Source organism: Bison bison, unplaced genomic scaffold (assembly GCF_000754665.1).
Source record: "Bison bison bison isolate TAMUID 2011002044 unplaced genomic scaffold, Bison_UMD1.0 scf7180017862931, whole genome shotgun sequence".
Taxonomy (NCBI): Eukaryota; Metazoa; Chordata; class Mammalia; order Artiodactyla; family Bovidae; genus Bison; species Bison bison.
The window spans coordinates 61,000-78,531 of NW_011493503.1; the positions used below are offsets into that span (position 1 = coordinate 61,000).

The window sequence follows — 17,532 nt, forward strand, 5'->3', positions numbered from 1 at the left end:
CCTGGGTGTGCGTGGGGGAAACCCGGAACCTGCGGGCGCCGTGCTCTATGGGGTGTGTGGCGCCTTAAAGGGGCGAGGCCTGGAACAGCTGGATATTACTTGAAGGCTTTGCTGCCGAGTCAGCTTTGGCCTTAAGCTCCGGGTCGGTGATCGTCCGACCTATGGGCCGGAATCGCCCTGAACCGAGCGGTGAGCCTCACTCCTTGGGCTAGGATTCCTGACAGGAGAGGGCCTCAGCCGCGCACCTCTCCATCACATGCACACCAACACCCCTCTTGATGCACAGAACGAGTGAAATGTCCAGGGAAAAGTCGAGGGGGGAAGGACTTTACAACCTCCGGACCACTTGGTTTCTAAACAGATGTTTGAGTGCCTACTGCATGCGAGGAGCCGGGATGCGGGTGAATAGAACCCACAGGTCCCTGCCTTCTTGGCGCTTATGTGCCAGACGTGAAGCCCAAAACGGGCAAACAGGACAACGTTAGGCAGCTATCGTGCTGTGATTGAATAAGAAAAGGGGCTTGATGGGCTGCAAGGAGATCTGAAGAAGTGCCAGTTTTTGCTGAGACCGGAGCCCAAGGAGTGAGCCAGGAAAGGCTCTGAAGGAAGGTTTTGCAAGGCAGGAGTGGCCAGTGCAAGGGTGGGAATGGCCGTGGTGGGAGAGAGAAACATCATTGTTGGGGCTGAGAGAAAAGAGAGACTGGGGAGGGAGGTCAGGATGAAGACCGTCTGATTGTGTGCGGTGACTTCACTGCTGTGTGAGCCGGCACACCTGCTGGTCTGCTTGGACTGTTCCTTTTGAAAAGCGGAGATGATAAAAGTTCCCATTTCAGTGGATTGTCGAGTAAATGACACAACAATTGCTCCATTACGATGGGTGGGTAACTTATAAATATAATCCATCCACCGGGCAAGAAGGCTTTGTTAAGCATCTGCTTTGTCAGGCCCCTTGTCAGCACCGCGTACAAGGCCAAAAAGCACTGGCTCCTACCTTACCCACTTCCCTCACGCTCCCACCCCTCTTCTTGGTTTCTTGTTTTCTTCGGAGGGCTTCACTCCTGCGACTTCTGCACCGCTCGCTCGTTCCAGGCACTTTCTAGGCACTGATCTCCAGTTTGTCCTGCCGGCAGTAACTGGAACCGGGCTTCCCACCGAGTTCGCTCCAGGCCTCAACCCCCGCTGGGTCGCGGCGAGGAGCCTATTTGGCCAGGGAAAGGCCCGTGTGCTCTTCCCGGTTAGGACCCGGATACCGCCTTAGGCGGGAATGGCTGCTGGAGTGTCTGTCGGCACCATAGTTGCCTCTAAAAACACAAATCATCCGGAAGTCCCGAGAGTAAACGCCAGCCCCATCCCCAAGTCAAACGACGGAAGAAACGTCAGATCCTTCTGGTTCCCACCGCCGAGTCCGTCGGCCAGATCTCGGCCGGAAGTGGGGGGCCTGAGGCGGAAGGGGTGGGGCCGGGAGCCCCTTCCGGCGACTGCGCCACGTCCGAGGAGGCTGTAATCGAGCGGTGACAGACCCCGGGGTCGGAGCTGGACGCGATGGCGGACTGGGCTCGGGGTGAGCGCGGAACGGCGGAGGCGGATGGCTACAGGGCTCGCCGGGGCCGACTCCGCTGCCCTTAGGAACTGCCTTCGCCTTTCTCCGCGCCACTAGGTGGCGTTGTTGGGAAGACCCTGCGGGCGGGCGTAGTTTGGGAAGGGCGGCCAGGGTGCAGCCCGCCGCGCTGTGGATGAGTCGCTGGGTCCTTGTGGGCGCTCCTGCCCAACTGCTGCGTGAAAGTGCGGGGTCCGGATGCCCGCAGTCCCCACCCGTTCCGTCCCTGGGAGATGACTCTGCACAGGACCTCGGCCGGGTCTCCTGGTCGACGGGTCCCGGAGGCTAGGTCCCCTCGGAGTGAGAGCTGCGCGTGATAGGAGGGCCCAAGCATGCCTAGTACCCCACTTGCCCTCTGGGAGTCTCTCTTTTCACCTGCGAAGTGGGATGCTGATTCTTGTTTCGCTGGGCTGTTGTGACTTTTAAGGAATTAATGGTACAATCGGTTGGTAGGACTTTTACACCTCTTATTTTGGGGTTTGCAAATATCCATGGTTCCTAGACTGTGCCCGTTTTTGATGAGTCTCCTTGAAGCATCTGGCCCGAGGCAGATATGCATTCCGAACTTTGTGATAAATAGTTCTCACCAGCCTTATAGGATGGTAATTCTGAATCACCAGGCCCAGCGCCTGTCACGGGCCAGGTCTCAGCAGGTACCAGGCTCTGGGTGACACACAAGACCCTGTGTGGGATCAGTCTTAAGCCCTGTTAGTCTTTCCAAAGTCTTTACCGGAGCTCGTTGGGGCTTATTTTGAGAACAGGTTCTGTGTACCTTGCTAGTGACATCTGCGGCGGGATGGTACAGGTTCTGTCACAGAATGTCTGAGAGCACTGGTTGAACGGAGCCCTTGGGAGGTGCGCGCCCACCATCCCGGCCTGGCCACGTGCCCAGGGCCTGTGCTGGCACACACTGCTGTTTGTACAGTCTGTCTCACGTGTGAAGTGTTGGATCCTGGGCCAGTGTAGGACCTGCTCAACAGTCGCACAAAGGCCCGGTTCCCTTAGACACCTGACTGGGCCAGGTGGGGTTGGACTCCGAGGCCACAAAGGCTGAGGTACGGGGTCACGGGGATGTTCACGGGCGGAGTCATGCTTTCAGCTTCTCTCTCTCCTCGCAGCTCAGAGCCCTGGTGCTGTGGAGGAGATTCTAGACCGAGAAAACAAGCGGATGGCTGACAGCTTGGCCTCCAAGGTCACCAGGCTCAAATCGGTCAGTGGTGGTCCTCTCCTTTTGCCTCCACCTGGCACCCTGGAGGGGGGATCAGAGGGCGGTAAAGACCTGGATGGGTTTCAGGTAGTTCCGTTCTCCTTGTCCCATCGTGGCACACTTATCTGTGTGCGGCCCAGGTGGCATTTGGATCTCCTGATCCCTGCTGGTCTTGTTGGGGGTCAGGTGCTGGTCACTGTATTTGTCCTGGGCTGACCCTGTCCCCTCTGTGTCCTGACCAGCTGGCTCTGGACATTGATAGGGATGCGGAGGACCAGAACCGGTACCTGGATGGCATGGTAAGGGCCTGCGGTTTGCAAGTGTCGCGGTCAGCTCAGCGCCCCACCACCTGCTTTGCAGCCCCCATCTGTGTGTGTTTGTTGCGGAGTCGCTGGCCTTTGTGACAGTGTTGGAATTTCTCCCCCAGGACTCAGATTTCACAAGTATGACGGGCCTACTCACGGGGAGTGTGAAGCGGTTTTCCACAATGGCACGATCTGGGCGAGACAACCGGAAGCTGCTTTGTGGTGTGGCTGTGGGCCTGATTGTGGCCTTCTTCATCCTCTCCTACCTCCTGTCGAGGGCAAGGACGTGAGCCAGTGGGAGCTGGCTTCTGTGGGTGCCTGGGGCAACCAGGATCTTCCTCTGTCTGGTGTTTTGGGCTCCAGAGAACTTGTTTGCAAAATACTCCTTTGAAATGATGATCATGGCTTAGGAATCTTCTTCCTGCGTGGTTGGGAGCCTCTAACCCAGTGAGCTCATGTTAACTGGTTCTGTGTGTGCAAGGGCCCTATCCCTATGGGGTAGCCAAGGCCCGGCTCCCTCGCCACCTTGGGCTCTAGAAGCCCCAGCAGTGTTGGGTCCAAGCAGAGCATCTGGGAATCCTGGACACAGCCACCTGTGAGCAGCAGTCCTTCCCTCGGCCCTCAAGGTTCTGAACGTCTCAAGGCTCCTCTACGCTGTCTTGGTCTGGATGAGGCTGTGTCTGATGTTTGAGTTGCCTGGAGCTGACACAGGAAGGGGGTGTGGCTGTGAAGCTCAAATCATTGTTGTCACCTCCAACTGAGTGTCCTCAGCCCGGATATTGCAGTTTCTGTGGCCAGGGCTGCTGGTCATCCATGAGCCAGAGAGATTCAAAGGTGCTGCTGAGTGGCCTCTTCCTGCCCTCCAATCCCACGACTGAAACCAGACCCTCAGGGATGGGCAGGGGGATGTGGATGGAGGAAGGAACTGCAGCCTTGGCTGAAGACTTGGGGTCCAGATCCTGGCAATTTCCCAGCTATGTATCCAGGAGCAGAAACTAATGTTTTCATGGGATTCAGGATCTACCCAGCATCAGAGATCTGTTGCCAGGAGACTAGATCTCTAGAGACAGGTCCATCTGACATTTAAGAGTCAGGCAAGGTGTGAGGCGGGGCTTTTATTGGTGTAGGCAGGAGGTTTCTGGATAATGCCTTTTCTTAGGCCCTATAGGTCACTTTTTGAGGGTTTGTGGGCGGTTTACACTAAGCTAACCCTAGCCCTGCAATGTCTGCCCACCCCGCCCTGGGCCCTCAGTGTCCACTTGGTCAGTCCCCTGCTCCTATGAACTGAACTAACAGGCCCAGCCAAACCAGTGGCTGCTTTGTACCTGACTGTGAGTCCCCAGTCTCCTTGTCTTCCCCTAAAAACCCTCGTAAGAAACAAGTCACTGGCTCTGTCTTTCCCGGTTCCCGTTCCCATCTCTTGGTTACGCTCCTTACTCGGAGGACTGGTGGCGCACTGTCCAGCTGCCCGCACGCTTGTGCCACGGGTGGTGTATCGGCTCCTCTCGCCACCTCGAGCTCTTCTCTGGCCAGGCGGACCTCGCCTTCTGGCCCTGCCACTCCTGCTGCTCCTCCTCCTCTCCTTTGCTCCGTGCCCAGCAGGCCTGGCCTCTCCTCAGACCCTTGCCACGGAGCCCTTTTCTCTCCACTGCACTTGGCTGGGCCCTTGGCCTTCTGTCACCATCCCTCCAGTGTGTGCTTCTCACATAGTAAGGTTGGCTCACTTGCCTCAGTGTCCCTGGGGCTTGGGTGTTTCTCTGCCCTCCTTGACATTCCTCCACAGGCCCCTGTGGTCATGCCTTGTTCCCCATTCTTCTGTGTGCCACGGCTTTGACTTCATCCTCTGCCCATCTCACAGTGAACCTAGTCATAGGGACTTGTCCACTGGTCACCAGGCTCAAAGCTGTACCCATATAGTGTCTCCATCTGATCACTGCAGGCACAGCAGATACCCACAGACCTGAACTCCGTGGCCCCTGCCTTTTCTCGGCCTGCTAGCCTTGTTTCCTGAGAAAGTGGCTCAGCCAGGGCAGCCCTGCCCCGCTGCCCTGCTCCAAAGCAGACCAGGAATTTGGAGTTCGTGTTTCAGGGTGGTCTTTTCTGAGGAAAGTGAAAGTTGCTCAGTTGTGTCTGACTGTTGGTCACCCCATGGACTGTAGTTCATGGAATTATCCAAATAAGAATACTGGAGTGGGTAGCTTTTCCCTTCTCCAGGGAATCTTCCCATCCCAGGGAACGAACCCAGGTCTTCTGCACTGCAGGCGGATTCTTTACCAACTGAACTGTCAGTGAAGTCCCTTCTATGAGGAGGACTTGGCCGTCTCTGCTGTGTATTTCCGCTCAGGCTGCCATCTGTGCCTCCCTGCTTCTCCATCTCTATGACTCTTGGTAGCCTTTCCAGCTATTTGGGGTCTGGGTATTTGTTTCTCTGTGTTAGATGCATTCCTGAAGCGGGCATGGAGCTCTGCTGTGCTGTGTCAGCAGGGTTTCCTGTGGGGCCTTCACCCTCCTCCTCCTCAGCCCTGTACACTGAGCACCTAATACTGTGGATAAGTGGGGGTTGCTGACACTGATTGCTGAGACCATAAAACAGAAGGACTTGAGGACCTTCGGTGTCAGGTGTGGACAAACAGCCAGGCTCTGTCCTTTAAGTCAAAGACAAGGCATTTAGCAATAAAAACTTGAAATAAACAGTATCAAAGTAAACATGGCCTTTGGTGTTTTCATTTCTGTGGGAGCTTCAGAAAGTTTTGTCTGGAAATCACCCTGGTCTACAAACTGGCCACAGGCACTGGTGGTCTTTACTCTGCTGCTCTTTTCTGGGCCCTGCTCTGCTCCTCACTCATCCCCCTGGGCAGGCAGATGTGGGCTTGAGAATTCCTGCTCCTGGACCTTTCTTTGCCCAGGTTTCTGTGACTCAGATGGAAAGATGATAGCATTGCTGCTTCAGGATTAAGGGAATGTATGTGAGTACTTAGAACGAGTAGCCTGCCATGGTCACAGCTCGGTGAGGTCAGCAGTTGTCATGTGCTTTGTACAGCTGCAGGCACGGGTGCAGCAGGGCTGGGGTGCGCCGGCCTTGGACTCCAGGGTACCCCCCTGAAACACCCCTCTTCATCCCCGCTCGGACAGCCCTTCCCTGTCCACACCTCCTGTGCTTCCTGTGTGCTGTGTAACAGACCACTTGCAGGTGTAGTCGCAGTGGGGTTATGCCTCATGGGGACTGCTTGTGTTTGAGACAGACGGTTCTCTCTGCTCTAGGATGTTAGTTACAGCCTTTTGGAGACAAGGCTGGCACTACCACCCCTGAAAGCTCAACACACATCTGCAGGTGGTTGCAGAATGGGAGCTGAGGGCCCACCTGGCTTCACTGCCTTGCTGTGTGCTGAGCTCACGCACAACGTGGTGGCTGATGGGAGGATGAGCAAAGAGAAGGGGGGTGTCCGGGCAGAAACCCTTTGTATGTTGAGTGGCCTGGCTTCAGAAGTCAAGTAACAGCATGATTATTCAGGATGGTCACAGGCTCTATTCTAGAATCCAGGGGAGGGGCACAGACTCCATATCTCAGCAGCGAAGAGTCAGTCTCACAGGGAGAAACCATCTGGAGGGACCGTCTGGAGGATACAACAGAACGTGGAGGGCAGGGATGGAGGCAGAATGAGCCCTTCTCTCAGCTCAGATCCCAGGCCCTGGAACCTAACATGGGATGGTGTGATCGCCTATGGGGGCCTCTTTCTGGAAAAGCTGGATCCTCCCCCAAGAGAGACCATTGCTAGTAGAATCCATGATTTTATTATATATCTGGGCACAGCAAGAAACAAGGTTAGCAAATGGGAACATGTAGAAAAAATAACTGATTGCAATTGTCCAAAGAAGCATGCTCTGCCCTCCAGGGCCAGGCCAGCTGCAGCCCAGCTGGAGGAGGAGGCACCCACAGCCCTCAGCTTGGGGAATCCGTTGGTGGGGCGACGTGCAGAGGCTTCTGGCGGTGGGGGCGGGGCCGGGGCTAGTCCACGTCCACGACCAGGGGCGTCATGTAGTCAGAGTGTTTGATGCCAAAGGAGACGACAGGGGCGCAGGGCCTGGTCATCGTCACCTGGGAGAGGAGCGGCTGTGAGGAGCCGGCACCGCCGCCCCACCCCGCAGGCTCTGCCCTCACGGGCCGGGGCTGTCGACGGTGGTTTTGCTGTAGCCCTGGAACCCTGGGCCAAGGTGGCCAGCAGGAAGTCCACTCTGCCAGGCTTGACTGCAGAGCCTGGGTGTGGTGAGCGCTCGGCAGTGCTCACCATCCTGTGTCTGGGGGTCTGGGAACACAAAGCCCGCCAGCGGGGGAGAAGGCTGCTGCTGGAACGCGCGTGTCCTGAGGGTACCCGGCCACCATGACCCTTGCAGGCTTGCAGGCCCTTCCCCGCACCACCCCTCTGGGCCACGTCACCCCCACCTGCTCCCACCCCACCCGTCTAGGCCGTGCTCTTGCCACACCTTCTCAGGGCTGTGGGCTCCTGGTCCTGGCTTTAGGGTCTTGTCCCCTGGAGGCTCCACCCGGGCAGCCATGGTATACTGTGGAGCCTTGAACTTAGTCACCTGGACATCAGTCTGGCGGTAGGCTGCGGGACCTGGGGTCTGCAAAGTGAAAGAGGCTCAGACAGGCTTGGCCTGCCAGAGCGTGGGGCCTCCAAGGGCAGGGGCTGGCACCAGACACTGGGTTTCAGGCCCCAGGTCACTGTGTGTCTGTGTCCGGGGCCTCTTCTGTCTCCAAACAATGGCCATACCGTGGGACAGCGCTCCAGTGCTGTGGGCCCTGCTCTGTGTGGACGTCACTCTCTTCAGCCTCACCATGGCAACGACACCCCAGTCTGCGCCAGCCCCAGACTTTCCTTTCCATGAGTGTGTGTGAAAGAGGCCCCTTCCCAATTGGGGACGCAAGGGCCATGGGCTGGGCTGGTGAGGTTGGCAGTGCTGTGATGCCAGCCTCGCCAGGCTCCCAGGCACACAAGCACCTCAGGGCTTGGCGCTGGTTATTTCTGGAGCCAAGCCCTCCTCCCCCAAACACGTCACAGCTCGTTTTCCTCCTCCTGCTCAGCTTCTCCCTGCGCGCTGCGCTGTCTCAGACTCTCCTCGCCTTTCAGGCAGCGCCCACGTTGCTTTCGTCACTCCTCAACACTGTCAGCCTCCTGCCTGAGTCTTAACCTTTCACCCTGTCCCCCGTCTGCCCCTCCTCACCTCTGGAATGTAGCCCAGTGAGGGTGGGGCCAGATAGGTGGCAGGCTCCCAGAGGAGGAAGAGCTTCAGAGTTTCAGGAGGATGGGGGCCAGGCTGGTAGGCCCTGGGGTCTAGGGGAAGGGACCAGATGGGCCATCTCTCTAGGGGGTAAGCAGTGCTGTGCCCCAGCCTGGTGACCCTTGCCTTGTGCAGGTCGTCGCTGAAGCTGCCCAGCTTGCTGCGGCCCTTGATGGAGAAGGAGGGCTGGGAGACCTTGCCGACGGTGTGGGGACCCATCACCATGGGTAGCATGTAGGCTGCAGGGCCTGCAGATGCACCAGCGTCGAGTCTCAGGCTGGACAGAACCCTGTGCCCGATTCTCCACTGGCTTTTCCCCTGGGCTTTCCACCTCCAGGAGACCAGCCACCAGGGTGGCCCCCCTCACCCACCCTACCCAGGGTCCCCAACCCAGTCAGCCATGGGCCACCGAGGCTGCCGCGGACCTGGGGTGCTGTCCACTCGGAAGGTCTTGGTTCGGGCAGAAATGGAGTGGCTGGGCGCCGAGTCGAACACATGCTTGGTAGATTTCTCTGGAAAGTAGTCGCCTGGGATGGGGTGGGGGAAAAATGTGGGTGCTGGAGGGTAAGGACGATCCTACAGATCAAAACAGGTGATCAAAACAGCCTGGCGCTGGTCAGCTCAAGGAGGACCCCCAACGTGGCAGGTGTGGGGCCTTGGGCCCCAGTGAAAGACAACCGTGGTTTTGCAAGGGGTGTCCGGTATGAAAACTCTGGTTGCAGGAGTTAGAGAGACAGGGGCCTGGAGAGCGAGTCTGATGTGGGCCTGGTGTGGTGACTCAATCAGACAAGGAACGCCCTCAATCAGAGTTGGGCACCAGAGTTTCAGAGGCTGCACTGGGTCCCAGCTCCCCACCAGGCCCGACGTTGCCCTGTTGTGAGGAGAAGGTGGGTTGGGAGGGTGAGGACGGCTGCACCCCTCATGCACTCATGCCCCTAGGTTTGCAGAGGCCACCAGCAGGCTTGGGCAGGGCTGGGGCTGAGCCAGGGGCCCTCACCGGGGCCAGGGGTCAGTGTGGTCTTTGTGTGGTAGCGCCCCAGGATGGAGTAGGCGGGGCCAAGATCCTTGCCAGTCCTCAGTATCTTGGGGTTCACGCTGTAGCGGGGCCCTGGGGAGCAGTTCTCTGCCAGGAGCATGGGAGCCCCACGGAAGCTGTAGGCTGGTGCACGCAGCTTGGTGGGTGTGTGCTTCACAAAGCCTGTGGGGCAGGGATTCTGAGCGGCCTGGAACCAGACCGTGCGCTTCCCCCCAACCCCCCATCGACCCTAGAGGAGTTGATGGGCTGGGAGTGAGAGAGGAGCCCAGGCCCACCCCAGGCCCACCCCAGACCTGGCATCTGTTTCCCCTGCCCCGCCCTCCCAGAGTCCCAAGGGCTTACCCGTGGTGGGTGGAATCAGGTACTTGGGTCCAGGGCTGCTGTAGAGGGCCATGATGGGCCCCCGGGGACGATGGGGCCTCCAGGTGCCCACCCATACCTCCTCCGCCATGACTGGTTCTGTCCATGGATGGGAGGGTGACCGAGTGCTGGAAGGCCTGGGCCCTCCACCCCCGTCACTGCCTTTGCCCGCCTGATGGGCAGAGCTGCAGGCACTGTGCCTCTGCAGTGGGGTCTCGACTTGGGGCCCAGACGGAGGGTCACTGGGAGCCTCCGCTTAGAGCAGTGGGTTGGCTCTGCTGCACCCCCCCAAGAGGAGGAGCATCAGGGCCTCACAGACAAGCCCATGAAGCTCTCTTAGTGCTTGTGGATCTGCCCACAGCGGCTCTGAGGGGGTCTGGGCAGGTTCCTCCTGCTCAGAGGACTCTGAGCGTGACTGGGTAAGGAGCAGTGGACAAAGATGGGGAACTTCTTGCATGAGACTTGCCCTGGAGTGGGGAGGGGGCCGCTCTGGAGGGGCCCTCACCTCTTTGGTCTGGGAGCAGCACTCAGAGCGACCTATGGACTGAGCCTTCTCAGAGGTGGTCCCGTCGCACCAGCCTTGGTGCCAGGGTGTTCCAGAAAAGGAGCATGGAGAGGAAGGCCTCCCCTCTCCCCCTGGGGGCGTCAAGAATTGGGGAAGTGTCCCTGCCTCTGAGCTCTAGAATGTGGCTCTGTGGGATGGTGGATTCTAGATCACTGTCTATGTGATGGAGACAATGGCCTCAGCCCGCGAGACCTCCACCCACACCATGGCTGGCTCAGGACCAAGACTTTTCTTTGCTCTTCTTTGCAGGGTTCAGGGTAGAGTGCAGAGGACCGGCACAGTGAGGCAAGGAGTAAGGTTGTTAGGAGCAGAGCTGAAGCTGCTCAATCCTGCCCCCAGTTGAGACTACTGACCTGGGGAAACTGAGGCACAAGAAGGCTGTTGAGGGTCCAGGGATCCAGGAGAGGGCAGGCCTGCCCTGGTTTGGGGGCAGGTGTTGGCATGGGGAGCTGCTGAGGGGCCTTCCTCTGACACTGCTCGCCCCGACCACGCGGACCCTGAGCGTCCTCACCAGCAGAATCCTCCTGGGGCTCCAGCTGGGACTTTGTCTCTTTCCTTGAGTAACTTCTCAACCCCGGACCCATGTCATGTATGCATTGTGCACATTTATTGTCTCAAAATGGTAACCTTCAGACGTAGAGCGCCCCCACCCAGCCTGTACCCTCAGCCCTGGCCACTGCCTCTCTCTGGGGCTCTCTGCCACTCCTTGCTCTGAGCCCCTGCCCCTGCGTCTGCCTCTGCAGAGCTTCTTGTGTCCAATGCCTCCCTGCATCTACATGTCTGCCTACACGCTGGCTTGCTTTGTCTACTTCCTTACAAGGGAGTCTGCCTGGACTTTGGTTGGTGGGTCTGCCCTCTATGTGGGGTTACTTACACATGTGTGCTCCACTCACATGACCCTGTGTATGGGAGTCTGTAGTGTCCCTGAGGGTGGGGAGAGAGAGGAGTCAGAGCCTGAGCTACAGGAGGCTTTATTGATTGGACGACTTGAGGATAAATTCATGCATATGGAAGTGGTAGGGGTGCTGTCATCATGGCTGCTTGTGTAGCTGGTCCCATGGCTGCTTGGAGCCACATCTGGGGTCCACTAGGCATCGTCCTGACCGCCCAGCACTTGCACCTGCAAGGCAGATGCGTGTGGGCCAAGGGCCTGGTGGCTCCACGCCCAGTGATCAGTAACTGGAGAGCACAGCCCCATCAGGCAAACAGGCCCAGGCCTGCCTCTGCACACTGCAGCCAGTCCCCTCCCAGCCGCTGGGGAAGCAGGGTGTGTTCATGTGCTTGCATGTGTGTGCAGAGGTGAGCGTGTGCGTATGCACGTATGTGCACGTAGGGGGAGGCTGAAGGCTGATGTGGGCGTTGAGGTCTGGGATGTCCTCCTCTGCTGGCGGAGGTGGGGAAGGTGTCTGTGGGATGGTGGGGCGTGGGGTTGCTATACTGGGTGCGCGATGAGGGGCTATGGCATTTAGTCAAGGGCCTAAGGAATAGGGCTGTGGGTCCTGCCAGGGTTGCAGGCCTTTAGGGAATGGGTGCCCCCCACCCCGGCCACAATACCAGCAGCTTGACCAGCTCTGCCTTGTGCATGGGCTGTAGGCCGTCTATGCAGGACTTGAGCTCTTCCATTGCTGCCTTGGCATCTGCATTGATGTTGTACCTGCTCAGGGGCCCCTCATAGAGCTCCTCCGTGGACCCCACCAGCAGCGTTTGCAGGAAGTCCATGAAAAGCTCTTCGGTGTCTTCCCCTGTGGCCAGCCCTGTATTGCGGGGGTGAGATGATGCCAGGACAGGACTCTTCCCAACCCCAGCCCCAGACTTCCCACCTCCAGCCTCAGTGGTTCTCCAGACCCTCCCCATCAACACCCACCCCACCTGCCCCAGATTTTCCTCCACAACATCCCCCAATTCCACCTGCCCTCAGATCCCTCCCGTTACCCTAACCTCAGCTGCCTCTTTTCATTCTGGGCTCCCTGGCATCACTGAGGAAGGAAAGCCAAGCCTCTGATGTGGGAATTTCCCCTTCCTGTGAGGTTGGCTTACCTGGAGCTTGGATTGGGGTCAGGGTCAGCCTGAGTTGGGCTGAGTTGGTGACATTGGGCTTGGTGGTGACACAGGGGCTGAGACAGAGGTTGAAGCTGGGCTGGGGTTGGGGCCAGTTGGGATCAGTCTACGGTTGGGGTAGGGTTGCCTGGGGACTGGGGTCAGCAAGGGCACCAGGGTCATTGCCCATGTCCACGTTCTGTGATGGAAGTGGGTCGGGGTGCCTGAGAAGGAGGGCATCAATCACTGCAGGGCCAGTGCCTGGAGATCTAGTTTCCGAGGTTCCCACCTGCTCCTCTGGCCCCAGCCTCCCGAATGTGCTGGAAGCCCCTGTCAGTGCAGACTCACCGCAGGTGCAGAGCACGGTGAGAGCTGCTAGCAGGAGGGCGCTGCTTCTCTTCATGGCGCAGAGCGGCGGTGACTCATGAGCTGCCTTGCTGGCTTTATGCCTCACAGGCCAGTCTGGGGGGTGGGTCCAACCTGCTTGTCAAGGCCTGGCCAGTGAGAGCACAAGAAGGGCAGCTGGGGGTGTGTCCTCACCCCCTGCCCTTAGTGGGTGCCAAGCAGCAAGGGGCCCAGGGTGCTCTGTGAGGGCTGGTTGGCAAACCGTTTGGGGTGCCTGGACATACGTAGGGGGGCAAGGTGAGCCTGGTCAGTGAGGAAGGAAGGGACGCTGAGCGCCTCTAGCCTTGCTTGGCTTGTGGCTGAGAGTGGCAGGCTCTTGGGCTGGGCCCAGGCCCAGGCCTTTCTTTTGGAGTGGAAAACCCCCTCCACTCAATGTGCTTCGTGGACCAGTACTGAGCTCTGAGCCCTGAGATAGCCTAAAGATCTCCACTGGGGAGGGGGTGGGTGCAGAGGGGTGGGGCACTCCTGAGGGCTTCCTGGGTCTTACAGATTGAGTGCTGGGAGATGGGCCCAGGGCCACAGGAGGCCTGAAGTGGGCAGCAGCCTCCAGGGAACAGAGGGTGGGCCTGAGAGTGACCAAGCGGCGAGGAGCTGGACTGTCTCTGAGGCCTGGTGTGATGACCAATATCACTGCGGGGAGCAGGGAGGGGCTGCTCTGACTTAGCTTCCTTCGGTGGTCCTCCAGCCTGGGGAAGTCCAGGGTCTGGGGGAGACAGTCCAGTGCTGTAATGGAGACATGGGCTGGGCCGCCGGGGCCCCTGACCTGATCTCCCAGGAGCAGCGCTGCCATCCTGACCCTCCTGCCCGGGGCCCGGCCCCTCTTCTCCTGTCCCATGCTGCCACCTGGCGGCCCATGGCATCCAGCAGGACAGCCCACTCTCCCGCACGGTCTCTGCAAGGACCCACGGTTTCCGCCCTACCTGAACCCGGGGACCCTGCTCAGAATCGACTCGTGCCGTCACCAGGCCTCCAGGGCGGCTCCGTCCGGGTTGGCCACCTGCCCTGTTTCTCTCCCTGCCTCTCACGCGCCTCTAACTGGTCCTGAGTCTGTCACAGACCCCAGACCCTTCTCCTGCGTCCTCTGAGCACTTAGAGCTTCTCATCCATTTGGCCGTCTGTTTATCACAAGCAGTCTGTAATCCCCTTGCTAACGTGAAATGAAACCCATAGATGATATAACCTACTTATACACATAGTTCCAAGAGTTGAGGAGAAGCAACCTGTAGTGAAGTCATCTGTAACAAAACAATGTGGCTGTATGGGTGAGACTGCAGTCAGCAAATGTGAGCCCCATCCTGTCCCCACGGCCCGAAGGATCTAGTCAGTGGGACAGCCCTTGCTCTGATTGCGCTCCGATGGACCCATCACCTTCTTTAACTTTGTGGTCCTCGGGCTGCTTGCCAGGTCACCTGGAGAGACGTTTAAAAGTGCTGTCCCTACGGCTTCGACACGGTGCAGACCCATGGAAGCAGGGTCCCTGGGGTGGGGCCTGGATCCCTGTCCTTCTGAATCCCTCCGGCCCCAGCAGAGAGGGGCCAGCATCATTCCCCTTCCTCCACTTCCTCCCAGTCTCCAGAGTGCTGTGTGTTGGTTTGATATGATTTCAAATGCACTTTTTATGATGTAAGTGAAGTTGTTTTAATATACTTCTTTATGACAAAGGCCAAAAGAGGTTGTTTTGGAAGTAAAGTTGATTTAAGAATGAAGCGAGCAGTGTCAGGATCATTCCCTAGCAACAGGCCATGGAATGTCGGCTCCTGGCTGGCTCCTGACTCTGGAGAACCTCTTAGAGAAGCCACATCTCAAGCAATAAATAATTTCAACTGAATTTGGACTTTATTCCTGTCATCTCCCCTTCTGCGGAACAGCAGTGTAATTAATCATTTGTTTGGATTATGTTATTTCTTTATTGGTTTATTACAAGGAAACATTATCCTGCATGTTACTGGCTTATGCAATTGTTATAATTTTGTGTTAAATAAACTATGGGCAAAGACAATCTCAGTCTCCAAGCATAATTTGCTGTCCACTCCCAACAAAATAACTCCCCAGACTGGTGGAGGACGAGGTGCCCCCTGTACTACCTTAGGACTGCTGATTTTCTTTTTCAGCAAACCCAGCCCTCTGGGGTGACATGCTATTCAGTGGTGCTCCTGAAGCCCTTCACAGGCACTGTCAGTTACAGATCCCCAGCAATCTCTCACAGTTGCAGAGGATGCGAGCATCTCGATTCTGTCTTGCTCCGCTTACTCCTCCAGGTACCATTCTTGGTGACTTTGCTACACACATAGCTAACCCATCTCACCGGACCCTCATCCCCCAGGCCTCACCTCCTGTGGTCTTGCCCTCCACACACTTCAGTCAGTCACTGTCAAGGTTATTCCCTGGTCCCTGTAATACGGACAAGATAACTGCACTCCCTTCTCAATTTCCATTTTAAGTGCCCCTGCCTCTGGCTATGTCCCAGCCCTTAGCTTGCTGCGTCTGGTGCCCAGCAGTTACTTAGAAACTGCTCTGGTGAACCTTCACAGTCCACCTGGCCTGGATCTCTGGGCCATGGCTAGGAACCTTTCTTCAGTCACACCAAAACCCTTCCCCTCGCACCCTCTTCCCCAGCACTGGCTGGTGCCACCTCTTTCTCTCCTCCTGCCCACTCAGCAGGATGTGCTGACCTCATGCTAAGACCTTGCCTTGTGAGAGAGGACCTGTCTTCACACACACCAAAGACAATCCTCCTCCATCACTTCTCCCCAAATAAAGGCTTTGTCATCTCTTTCTGCAGTATCATGTCTTTATCTCTACTGCATCATCCTCATCGACATTTACTCCTGCTATAACATGACTCATCTGTAAGCCAAATACAGCACAACAAAAGCTGCCCCGCAGCACCGGCGCTGGGGGCTTCCTCTTGGCTCCTCAGACCACTCTCCACTCAACTTAATCTCACTTGGAGCCCCAGGAGGCTCCCAGTCTTCTGTTTTCAGGTTGGGTTTGGCTAACGGGGAGCAAAAAGTAGACTCTGCATTCATCAACACTTTAGGCATGGATCTTCTTTTGATGGAAAATTACAGTCAAAATGTTCTTTAAAAAGACCCCACCGGATTCTATCAATCCATAATTTGCTCAGTTGGAATTTTCAGAGATGTGCAAATACAAGATCATATTTGTTAGGTTATGAAACTCATCTCCTCAAACTTTAAAGTCTCTGTTCTTCTAGTTTTTGAACATTTATTTGTGCCCTATGACTTTAGTGCCCTCATGAAAGTATGTGACATTCAGTTCTGGCATTGAAAATATCACATTGGTAAGTCAGACTGTCTGATTCATGTTGTTAATGAGCCAGAGGCTGAAAGTGGCTGTTTTTCTTGTAGAAATACTGAGAGTTCTTTCTGTAGTCAAATTCTCTTAGTAGGAATCCTCCCCTGGATAACCATCATATCTGAAAATAGTTTAGATCTCATATGGCTTAGAGCTAACAGTTTTGTTGGTAATAAGGCTAAAACTTAATATATGTTTTTTTACATCATCATAAGGGCAATGGCAACCCACTCCAGTACTCTTGCCTGGAAAATCCCGTGGACGGAGAGGCCTGGTAGGCGGCAGTCCATGGGGTTGCTGGGAGCTGGGTACGACTGAGCGACTTCACTTTCACTTTTCACTTACATGCATTGGAGAAGGAAATGGCAGCCCACTCCAGTATTCTTGCCTGGAGAGTCCCAGGGACAGAAGAGCCTAGTGGGCTGCCATCTATGGGGTTGCACAGAGTTGGACACGACTGAAGTGACTTAGCAGCAGCAGCAGCATTCAAACTACATATATCTTGGAACAATTGCCATCTTATCAATAACTGTATTCACCAAGTTATAATGAAAAATAATGAAACCAAGCAGGACCTTGTGGGGCCCTCTTGGCTACAAAAGCCTTTCCATGTCCCCTGTTTCTTTTCTGTAGGAAAAAGGCTTCAACCTCCTAGACCTTCTCTGAATTCCAAAGGACAGATGCAGTTACTGATTAGGGAAGGGAGGGAATACAGAAGTAAAAGAGGAGCAGTCAAGTAACAATAGAGCAGCAATAAAGCCAGGTCCTGATTCCTCCTTGAGAGATGGACTTAACGTATCTTTGAGTTCTTCTGCAGGAGCTAAGGCCCCTACCCAGGTGGAGGATGGTAAATTCTTGCTGAATGCAAGATTCCTGGAGCACCACTGTGTTACCCCAGAAGAAAGTGACATACTCTGCAGCTCTCACCCTTTAATTTGCCTTTAAAAATGCCTCCCCCTAAACCATCTGGGAGTTCCAGTTTTTTGAGCACGAGCCACCTGTTCTTCTGCTCTGCTCTTGCAATAACTTTTCTCTGCTCCAAACTCTGATGTTTCAACTTTTTTGTCCTCACTATGTGTTGGACATACAAACTTGGATCAACAGCAATTTTTCAAGTCAACTAGGAGTCCGTATCCATGGTGGGTGACCCCAGACAGGGAAGCCCCTTCCTTGAGTCCGCAGTAGCTACTGGAACTCATTTCGTTCCAGGGAACTTGAAGGGATTCTTCCTGACAGGCACTGGCCTTCCAGACATGAGACTGTTTGAGGCCAATAAATATCCTGAGCCACAGTCCATACTCAGAGTCGTTTGGGGGCGAGTCACTCCAGTTTGTGCCGGCCAGGAGTTCTACCTGCTCCATCTGAGTTCATTCCATGAGAAAGGAGCCACTCTGGGTTCCCTTTCGGGAGCTGGGCCTACCT

At 56.3% G+C, this 17,532-nt stretch overlaps 3 protein-coding genes across 4 annotated transcripts; 1 reads left to right on the forward strand and 2 right to left on the reverse strand.

Annotated features, from left to right (window-relative positions):
- The first annotated feature begins 26 nt into the window (after positions 1–26).
- On the forward strand, positions 27–5,815 carry BET1L (Bet1 golgi vesicular membrane trafficking protein-like). The gene is made up of 4 exons (XM_010832933.1): positions 27–1,561; positions 2,716–2,807; positions 3,047–3,103; positions 3,232–5,815. Exons 1-4 carry the CDS (start codon positions 1,543–1,545, stop codon positions 3,397–3,399), a joined length of 336 nt encoding a protein of 111 aa, XP_010831235.1. The 5' UTR covers positions 27–1,542; the 3' UTR covers positions 3,400–5,815.
- A 1,072-nt stretch (positions 5,816–6,887) lies between these two features.
- ODF3 (outer dense fiber of sperm tails 3) lies at positions 6,888–10,446 on the reverse strand. Of its 2 annotated transcripts, XM_010832934.1 has the most exons (6): positions 9,768–10,446; positions 9,387–9,587; positions 8,815–8,916; positions 8,516–8,637; positions 7,592–7,732; positions 6,888–7,205 (listed from the first exon to the last, which is right to left on the reverse strand). In XM_010832934.1, exons 1-6 carry the CDS (start codon positions 9,874–9,876, stop codon positions 7,116–7,118), a joined length of 765 nt encoding a protein of 254 aa, XP_010831236.1. In that variant the 5' UTR covers positions 9,877–10,446; the 3' UTR covers positions 6,888–7,115. The 2 variants fall into 2 exon arrangements, with proteins under 2 accessions (XP_010831236.1, XP_010831238.1); XM_010832936.1 differs by lacking the exon at positions 7,592–7,732 and having other exon boundaries at positions 7,116–7,205; positions 9,768–9,876.
- Positions 10,447–11,287: 841 nt separating this feature from the next.
- Positions 11,288–12,798, reverse strand: SCGB1C1 (secretoglobin, family 1C, member 1). Its single transcript, XM_010832937.1, has 3 exons — positions 12,736–12,798; positions 11,905–12,104; positions 11,288–11,470 (listed from the first exon to the last, which is right to left on the reverse strand). Exons 1-3 carry the CDS (start codon positions 12,788–12,790, stop codon positions 11,438–11,440), a joined length of 288 nt encoding a protein of 95 aa, XP_010831239.1. The 5' UTR covers positions 12,791–12,798; the 3' UTR covers positions 11,288–11,437.
- Between the last annotated feature and the right edge of the window lie 4,734 nt (positions 12,799–17,532).